This window comes from Andrographis paniculata, unplaced genomic scaffold, assembly GCF_009805555.1.
Source record: "Andrographis paniculata isolate CXL003 unplaced genomic scaffold, ASM980555v1 Contig65END, whole genome shotgun sequence".
NCBI classification, from domain to species: Eukaryota; Viridiplantae; Streptophyta; class Magnoliopsida; order Lamiales; family Acanthaceae; genus Andrographis; species Andrographis paniculata.
Genome location: NW_026137601.1, coordinates 2,117,987 through 2,127,515, shown reverse-complemented (window position 1 = coordinate 2,127,515; position 9,529 = coordinate 2,117,987). Strand labels below are relative to the sequence as shown.

At 39.3% G+C, this 9,529-nt stretch overlaps 2 protein-coding genes across 3 annotated transcripts; one reads left to right on the top strand and one right to left on the bottom strand.

Annotated features, from left to right (window-relative positions):
• Positions 1 to 868: 868 nt before the first annotated feature.
• On the top strand, positions 869 to 4,314 carry LOC127262207 (OVARIAN TUMOR DOMAIN-containing deubiquitinating enzyme 5). Its single transcript, XM_051290791.1, has 3 exons — positions 869 to 1,013; positions 2,597 to 2,706; positions 3,277 to 4,314. Exons 2-3 carry the CDS (start codon positions 2,603 to 2,605, stop codon positions 4,154 to 4,156), a joined length of 984 nt encoding a protein of 327 aa, XP_051146748.1. The 5' UTR covers positions 869 to 1,013; positions 2,597 to 2,602; the 3' UTR covers positions 4,157 to 4,314.
• On the bottom strand, positions 4,256 to 9,137 carry LOC127262206 (ion channel DMI1-like). 2 transcript variants are annotated; one of them, XM_051290789.1, is made up of 12 exons: positions 8,402 to 9,136; positions 8,068 to 8,136; positions 7,364 to 7,993; positions 6,692 to 6,874; positions 6,541 to 6,600; positions 6,253 to 6,456; positions 5,926 to 6,174; positions 5,735 to 5,833; positions 5,444 to 5,638; positions 5,224 to 5,316; positions 4,877 to 5,143; positions 4,256 to 4,798 (listed from the first exon to the last, which is right to left on the bottom strand). In XM_051290789.1, the coding sequence occupies exons 1-12, from the start codon at positions 9,041 to 9,043 to the stop codon at positions 4,580 to 4,582; spliced, it is 2,910 nt and encodes a 969-aa protein (XP_051146746.1). In that variant the 5' UTR covers positions 9,044 to 9,136; the 3' UTR covers positions 4,256 to 4,579. The 2 variants fall into 2 exon arrangements, with proteins under 2 accessions (XP_051146746.1, XP_051146747.1); XM_051290790.1 differs by lacking the exon at positions 4,256 to 4,798 and having other exon boundaries at positions 4,957 to 5,143; positions 5,224 to 5,300; positions 8,402 to 9,137.
• Between the last annotated feature and the right edge of the window lie 392 nt (positions 9,138 to 9,529).

Sequence of the window (9,529 nt, the reverse complement as noted above, 5' to 3'; positions counted from 1 at the left end):
TTGCAGAGATTAAAATTTTTTATAATACAAATAAATAAAATTTTAAATAAATATATGTTGGATATAATATAAATTCATAATCAAATTATACCATATAAATTTTATTAATTAAATTTAATACACATTTATATTATTTTATTCATTATCCATTAAATCAATACACATCAAAACTCCCAAAATTTCAACCAAATCCAAACACAAAATAAACAACAAAATCCAAACTCATTCCAAAATTCAAATAAAAACTAAACTCAAACCCAACTTTCCCCAACTCCTTCCGTCCCAAAATATAGTCTTATTGTGTTGGATAGGAGATTTAAAAAATAGTGAGTGTAATAATAATAAAAAAATAAGGATAATTTTACGATTATTTATGAAATTATTGTTTTGAGACAGACAAAAATGATAAACAAGACTAACTATTGTATTAAGATTGAGAAAATATATAATATAAATACTTTGTACAAAATAAAATTTTATATAATACAGATAAATAAATATATATATATATTTATATAAAATTAAATTTCTTTTTTCAAAAAAAATTTAAATATAAATAAAAATATTTATTTACTTGAATATAAATAAAAATTAATTTATATTTATTAAATATGTTTAAAAAATAAATTTATAAAAAAAATAATAATAAATATCTCTTATGAAGACGGACATAAAAGAAAAAATATAATATATGTTGGGGCGGAATACCATATATATGTATATGATCTACACAATACATAGGAATAGATAAATAATATAGAAACAAATATATATGCTACAAAAGGCAAATATCTACAAAAAGGCTAATATTTTGTAACAATAAAAGGTAATAATATTTTTAAAATATTACAAATATAACAATAACAATACTAAACGCACCGATCGTAGTAATTCCAAATTGCTCATCGTTAGAAAGCGTGTTTTCGACGTGAACCATAGGAAGGGAAGGGCTTTCTTGCTTCCTACTCTCTCCATCCAATCCGCCGCTCTCCCATCTCCGCCTCGCCCGCCAGGTAAAACCCTAATTTTCTCTGCTAAAGCTGTCGATTTTGAATTCGATTCAAACAGGTCCATAATTTATGCAGGATTGATTTTTTGTTTCCGCTGAATTAGCATTACGCTCGAATTTTGCGTTTTATGCTGGCAGTGGAGCAAAACTAGTCTCCAGCTTCAACCTTTAATGCTTTAGATTGTATCCGACGATCGTTGGATTGTTAATGTCTGGCGTGGTTGCCTGTGCTTTTAGTAATCGCATAACGCTGTCGACTGAAACTCTGTAGTTAATTTTGGAAATGCTTTTGTACGAATTCTGATTTCTTTTCCTTTCTTGTGCTGTGTTTAAACGGTTAATTTTGGTTGTCCGATGCATTACGGGTTTTGATGCGTATGTTGTTGCTGACGGTTCCATTTATGTTTGCTATTTTTGATCTATATGGAGCCTACTTAAGTTCAGTTCTTTGTTTCTATATCATTAGATTCCGTTGTTAGGTAGAATCACTTTCACTGATTATCATTTTCAATGCAATCTTTTCCCCCTAGTCCTTTAAAGTTTGCCAAGACGAAATGGCATGTAATATTTTCTCTTTGTGATTCTTTTTACTTCACTGAATGCTCATCGCCGCATTGAAGAACACTATATTGGATATTTCCGACACGTTGTGATTCTGTAATTGTCTTCATTATTAGCATTTACGTCATTTGAAGCAGCAAAAAGTCTTGAATTATATTCGTTCTTCACCTAATGTTACTGTTAGGTAATTTTAAATGCAGAGGGCGTCATACCTGGAAGAAATCTTTTATGATTCTACAGATATAATTTGAGGCTAGCTAGATTATTTTATATATATATATATATATATTCCTTCTAGTATCTCGGCCAAATCTTTTATATTATGGACTACTTCAATCTTCAGTTGTATAACATTGCTTTCTATGAATGAAATTTATGTGTTTAATTTGAGTTAGCATAGAGCTTTAATTTATGTGTAAAATGAGTTTAGCGACGAGAATAATGATATCTCAGTTGGAATAAAGAAGGTATCTGCTCTATGAAAGTAGATGTGAATCATTGATTCTGGTCAAATAACTTTACAGAGGTCTTACGGTCTCTGACTAAAACAATGGTAAATGGGGTATTTCAAACACTATAATTTAAGAGAAATTTTCAGTATCTATTGTGGTAAACATAATATCAAATGATGTTCGTCAAGATGGATTTTCCACCAGTTATTTGAATAGCTGCTGCTTTCTCTTTTTTTTTTTCTTTTCTTTTTTTTCTTTTTTTTTTTTTTTTGAAGTTATATTCTCTTTCGCCAATTGAATTAAAGCAAAGCATGACTTTGTGAATGAAAGGAAAGCCTTTTTATATGGAAAGTTCTGTATATTTTAGTTAAGTTCGCTATTGAGATTTGTTCAAGTATATGAAGTATATTTTTGTCGGCATATATAAGTTAATCTATAATTGTGCTGGACATGTTCTGACTTGTTACGATATGCCGAGAGTAAATGGGATTTGCAACTGTTAGGAATTATTGATCGGATTGCATTTCACATTTCTTGCCTTTGTTCCCTTGTTGACTGAATTGCTTGATTCCAGGAATAAATGGAAGATAATCCTCAAGTAGATGATATATCGACCGAGGTTGCTTCTGAAAATGCATCTAAGCAGAAGCAAGAAACCCTTGAAGAGATGCTTTCTAGACACCGGTATCAAATCTGTCTAATTCTCCATTGCACTTTTTATATGCTTTTCCTTACTCCAAACACGCACGGACGTAATTTTCATTATACAGCTTATACCCATCTTAATCGGCCTGTTGTCTTGCTTACGTCACATAATTATGGCATACCAAAGTAGTTTCTTCATGATATAATCTTGATCTGTATCTTGTTTGATCATTCAGTTGTAATATTTCCACTAGAATTCCTACTCCTGTCCACGAAATTTGTCTGTTTTCCTTTTTAGTTTGTCCGCAAGAAAATATACATTTTCTATGTGTAGTAAGTAACTTATATCCTTGAATATTATACTTGTTTACAAATATATCACAACTACTTATCAATTTGTTCTCTCACCTCATTAGATTACTTACATACTAACTAAAATATCCCTATTTTATATCATAATCAACTAATATAATATTATATCCATTACCTATTGATTTGATTGTAAAATCTTCTAACATTTTAAAGATGCGGCACATGCTGCATTGAAACATAAATAGATGACATTCACAATTTTAGATAGACGATAACCTTTGTTTATCTATATTGTAGGAAGGAGACCAACGATTTGCAGAACAAGGAAATGGCTATGAAAAAGGCAGCTGCTAAAGGAAGCAAGGCCGAGCAGAAGGCTAAAAAGAAGCAAGTTGAAGAAGAGATAACCCGACTTTCAGCAAAACTTAAAGAAAAGCAAGCCGAGGAACTGGCTTCGATGGGTTACGCTGGAACTGCCAATAAAGAGAAAGGAAGTCTCGATAATCTGGTGAAAGCCATTGCCGGCGTTTCAGTCACAAACAATACAGAGCAGCCGAAACCTAGTAAGGGCGTGAAAAGGCGCGAGAAACGAGCCCAACAGGAAGCAGCCAGGGAGCAAAGAATACAAGAAGAGCAGAGCCAGATTGTAAGCAATCGATCAATAGAAGATCAAAAGTTGGAACAAAAACTCAAGCCTCTCGGATACACTATCAACGAGATCAAGCCAGACGGACACTGTCTATATCGAGCTGTGGAGGATCAGTTGGCCCTACACTCGGGAGGCTCTTCTCCATACAGTTACCAAGAGCTTCGGCAAATGGTCGCTGCTTACATGCGGAAAAACACAACAGATTTTCTACCCTTCTTCCTATCTGAGAATGTGGTCGACGAACAATCAGAGGCCACTCTTGCCGAAAGGTTTGAAAACTACTGCAGGGAAATCGAGTCGACAGCAGCGTGGGGCGGACAGCTGGAACTCGGTGCCCTAACCCATTGTCTGAAGAAACACATCATGGTATTCTCGGGATCCTTCCCCGACGTAGAGATGGGAAAAGAATACAAATCTGGCGATGCACAGTTATCATTATCAAGCATCACACTGTCGTATCACCGGCACGCTTTTGGGCTCGGCGAGCACTATAATTCTGTCATCCCGGTCAAGTTCAATAGCGAATAGGGAAGAGGTATTTGTTCCTATGATCCTTAAAACCAATTTTGAGAGGATAATCTGGTTGCCATTCTGATTCCATGACTAAAAAGTTGGGATTTTTTAAAGTTGTCAATGATCAGGTAACCTCAGTTGAAACTATTTCAATATTTGAAAGGTACACAGTAAAGTTATCCAACATATTTTTGAAGCCTTTAGTATTATTAATCTGCTAACTTGAGATTTCTGACCTCTTCCTTGTACCCTGCCTTGCTAACCATTAGGTTTTGGTTATTTCGGGGGCTCGGCGTCACCCGCCATGTTTTCGATTTCTTTCTTTTTGCCATTTTGGTGTTTTCTTGAATCCGACTGGTCCATCGGAGGCGGGCGTGACCATATCTGTTCGAAAGCGCAGCTAAGGTTGAGGTTTCGGGGGTTTTTATAGCCTCAGTCTCATTCGCCTGATGAGATGACTACGAAAACGTCATCGATGGACCATTTACGTCGGGTTGATTTGCCGACAGGGTTGATCACGGCGCACTCCGCCGTTGCCAGCCGGTATCCAATCACTATTTCCTGCCGCTGCCTTCCCCTCACCATGATTTCGTAAAAACAGAGTTCTTCCTGGTCGTAAAGGTAGAACTCGGCCGGTTTTATGCACATTTCATTTCCCTGCGCGAATCGCAAACCTCTTTGCTAAGGAAAGGAGAAGATCAGAATGTCGAAGACTAGAATGGATACAAAAGATACCTCTTCGGCGAAAAGTTCTTCCAAAACACGGTTGATTTGCTTGTCTTCTGCCACCATGGCTAGCGCCATGCTTACGAGTTCGTTCGACAGGACGTAGTCGCTGATCCTTGTCACGGAGACGAGGTTTCGGGTTCTGGAATCTAAGATCTCGCTGATGATTATCGACTTGTTCGAAGCTTGCTGCATTTCCTGAATCCACGAGCTTTGAGAGAATCCCGAGTGCCTTAAAGGGACGGATTTCGTGTCTTTGTAAGGGAGTCGCTTCGACTGCATCAGCAAGGGTGCCGAAATCTTAAATCCTCTCTACACATGGAACTAAAATTGCGACTGAAATCGACTAAGCGAACCTGTATATCCCTGATGAGGAGGAGAGTGGCGAGCGACCGGGAATCAGAGTGCACGATGGAGTCTTCGACGGATTCATCTGCAAGAATTAAGATCTGTTCTCTTAGAGTTAGTATCGATCACAGAAACACGATCAAGATATAAGCGAACAATCGAGTTTTCAGCATATAGGATAGTGATTTCGATTCATTGATATTATCGAGAGAAGCATCGCAAGCTTACGGAATCAAATGTCTCCAACGGGAGATTCTCCAAGTGGCGTCGAATGACTGCATTCCCTTCGCGATGAACTAGTTTTAGGTTTACTAATCCGGATATGTCGAGACCTCCGTCTGTCAGCTTTGTCTCTCGATCCTTTTCAGGAACCTCGTTGAACATCCATAATTCCGACCCCGGAGCCAAAAAAGCTTCTAATACCTGGAAAGAAAGGAAACAACGAACATCGTTTAGACAAACAAACTAATTACCTAAAGAGGTAACAAAATCGATATGTATCCGAGCGCAAGAAATCACCATGATCATATCATCAATGTCGCGGCGCCACCCACAAAAAAGTATCTTTTCAGGGAACTTTGGAGGATCTGTAATTCTTGGGGATAGGCCTCGTCGTATCTGCGAATAACATAGTAAAGCAACGACGTTGACAACAACCGTGACGAGCTTCGACAATTCAAGCAACTTATAAGAAAAGCCTAGAAGACAACCTTCGGTAGGGGACTCGGGGCATATGTATCGTCATCCTCAGCTATGACAAGAATTTCATCGCCTTCCCGGAGGATATATTTATCGTCCGGATTCATCTTAATCTTCCCACCATCTGCAGCAACTTTGACACCGCAAGGAATTGCGTCTGGAAAAGAAATAAGGACATCTTCGAAGCAAAGGCCATCCAGCTCGGGCCATCGTTTGATATAAAACTCCGCATTTTCGAACCCTAAAATGTCTTCCCATATCTGCAGAAACATGAAAATGTTATAAGTCGATTATCCTTGAGAGAAGGAGATCGAAAACCAAAGATCGACTTAGCTGACCTGGGCTAGCCCCGGCTGCAGGGCGCATTGTATCATCAACCGACCGATCACATCATGCGCCACGACGGTTTCTATAAGCTCCCCTCCGACGAGCTTCACCAAGGGCTCATTGTCCAGATCGCTCATTTCCACCACGACATGGCCCCGGAGGCCCTCCTTCACTCCTGTTAAACTAAGCACGACTCTGAGTGCTCGTGCGTCGCTCTGGTAAGAAATAATCGATAGTCAGAATACAGTCACGTTACAGGTCAATCATTATACGATATCTTAGAATGAAAATTTTAAGACCTGATCGGCGTTCTCGTCAGATGCTAATACAATTATCGCCCTTGCTTTTGATACGGAGACCTACAATTATTGCTCGAAGGATGGAAGATATTACCACAAATACGATTCTAGCAGAAGAAAGTGTAGGAGCTCTAAATGTACGCTAAGGTACCTTTTTCAAGTCGGCGAGTATAAGAGGGCTACCACTTCTGCAGATCACCGATGTTCCCATTAAGTCGAATTCGAGCTTACCGATGTCCATTTCCATTTCCTCCTTGTCTCGTTCAGCGAGTACAACGATAACGCCACCACCGATGCTCATGTTTGCTATAGCTAGCTGCTTCAAAAGCGAGCCCTGAAATAAAGGAATCATTTCTCAGCCATAATGTCGAAAAACACCTCTCGACAGTAGTTTCTATAATTGTATATAGATTATACATATACAGAAATCGACGGTATCAAACAAACGTTCTTGCTACAGCAAAACAATTGCTCCCCATTTGATGCTTTCGACTTTCCAAGAACTTAATGGCAACCTAATCCAAGAACGTAAACAGGCAATACCAAGAATGACTTGTGTTCGAAATCCCGTCATCATCTATACATGGAAAATTTGTTTCACATGTTAATGTCGACAAACGCATACTATAAACGACGCATTGCAGGAGTTTATATGAATAAATACAGAATGATATACCTATGTGTATCAGTTTAAACCTTTAGATTTTCTGTACAAAACATCACATCTAACGACTGTTCCATCTAAGAACACAAATAACAAAACCAAAGCCAAACGCAAAGTAAACACCCCCTAAGTTTCATAAAAGTGTTCCGCGAGAATTACCAGTTTGTCGCTCCATCCGAGAATGAGAATATGATTACTCTCAATGACCTCACTTTTGCCCTTACGCAACGAATCCACCTTCTCCGAAATAGCGTCCGAAACAAGCCCAAGCATCATGGCGAATATAAGCATTCCCCCGGAACTTATAGAAACCGAAACTATCCTTGGCCCAGTACCCACCATAACGGCATGGTTCCCAGAGTCGGCCACAAAGGACCAAGAAAGCCAAAGAGCTTCGGCAAAGCTGCCATCGCTTACAGCATACAATGCCAAGCCTCCAAATCCGATAAGAAACAGTGTAGCAAAGAGAAGCGCGAGCAGCTTCGCGTAAGGATAGACCGAGAAACACACATCCACCATATATGCGATTCTTTTCTTCAAGGGAACCTCCTCTTTGCAATCCTTCGTCCGCTTTGAAAAGTTCTTGATCCGTGGCAGATGATCGAGGTACTTGTACAACACAAATGGAGTTGCAAGGGTGACGAGCACCGTGTACAGAGCTATTGTTCTAGGGTCAGCATTCCTCGACTGCAAAAATGAACTCCCTTCTTGGAGTGTCGGGGCTTCGACATTGTTGCTACTGATAGTGTTCTTGACACTACAAAACCTACGAAGGTTGGCGACTTCTTCCTGCAAGAAGATCATCAGCTTTTGTAACCAGAGCTTACGGTAACCATACGAATGGAGACGACCTACATGTATACCTTATACGTTGCAATTTCGTTCCTCAAGAGAATTGCATAAGAAATAGAAATTAAGCAAACAAATATGACCTGCAAGAAACAGAATTAAGCAAACAAATATGAGCTGCAAGAACAACCAAAGAGGTAAAAACATGATCCCAAAACTGACAGATGTGCAACAAAAATGCTCAACAGAAAACATCTATACAGTAAAGCTCAGAAGCTTAGGACTCCATTAATGGCGTAATTAAATTCCTTGTCATTCAAGGTTTTTGGTGTTGATGGAGATCAAATTTCATTTCATTTCATTATTGACTGACTTTTATATGGGAAAGGATGCGAATAATGTGCTCACCAAATTAACCTTCAATGGACTGCCTAAGGAGGAGCAGTTACTCTGACTTCTGCAGAAATTGGTAGATTCGCGAGGCGGCGGAGGCCGCAGCGGCGACGCCACGAGCCCCGGCGAGGAGGAAGCCGACGCCTGAAGCGATAACGCCTTCAAGTCTTTGTCCGCCCTCAGCTTTGTCTTATTGATAGCTCCCCGCGGCGAATCCACCCCCGAACCACCGCCGTCGCCGCCTCCTCTTCCTCTCTCGCCGCCGCTGCTAAAACTAGACGGCATCGACGTGCTGCGCGCGGTTAATTGAGGAATCGATTGTTGATTCTGCCGCTGCGATTTGGACGGAGAAGACTTGACGCTAACATTGCGTCGAGTAGAATAGGGCCCTAGATTGGAAGGGAAAACATAGTCTCGATCCGAGAAATCGAAGCTGAACGCGTCGCCGCCGGGGGAGTTTTCGCCGGAGGAAGACGCCGCCGTGGCGGAGCTAAACGACGGAGACGGAGATACGCGGCGTACCGCCGGGAAAAGCGGCCCTGGGAAGTGTGGAGTTTGGGGATCATCGGAAGTTTTTGACTTCTTCGTCACCGGCGGCCTCTCCGCCTTCCCCGAGTGGCTCCGGCCAGGGCTTGAGTGACCGTCGCCGCCTTCCATGAGACTGCCGGCGTCTCGTCGGAGCTCTGATTGTCTCTGCAGATAAAACTAAACAGACGACAGCAACATAGACAGCACTTCCCAATTAATTTTGACCATTTCAATTTTGACTTTCACCCATTAAAATTTATTTGTATGATACTTTTTTATTTTTTATTTTTATTTTTCACTCTGCAGCTTATTACGGCAGTAAATAAAAATGAAAGAAAAATGTTATTTTATGATAAAGAAGATCCTTAGATCTGCCCAAAAAAAAATAATAATAAACATTTTTTATTAAAAATAATCTGGTATGGAGTGATTTATTGAGAATTACGGGAAAGCAAGATTTGATTCCTAAAATTAGTAAAAAAGAAAAGAAATTTGTTTGTTAGCGGAAGAGAATATACCTTTCAAAAAGTAGAAAACGATTAAATAAACTTAAAAGGATTTGTTTAGTTTTTGAATAAATACACTTTCTTCATTTTCATTGATTCATTTTAATCC

Coding starts and splice junctions, on each gene's coding strand:
- LOC127262207 (XM_051290791.1), top strand. CDS start 2,603: ATGGAAGATAATCCTCAAGTAGATGATATATCGACCGAGGTTGCTTCT. Junction 2,707..3,276: donor GAGATGCTTTCTAGACACCG/GTATCAAATCTG, acceptor TCTATATTGTAG/GAAGGAGACCAACGATTTGC.
- LOC127262206 (XM_051290789.1), bottom strand. CDS start 9,043: ATGGAAGGCGGCGACGGTCACTCAAGCCCTGGCCGGAGCCACTCGGGG. Junction 6,875..7,363: donor TCGGATGGAGCGACAAACTG/GTAATTCTCGCG, acceptor CCTTTATTTCAG/GGCTCGCTTTTGAAGCAGCT. Junction 5,639..5,734: donor ACATTGATGATATGATCATG/GTGATTTCTTGC, acceptor CTTTCTTTCCAG/GTATTAGAAGCTTTTTTGGC.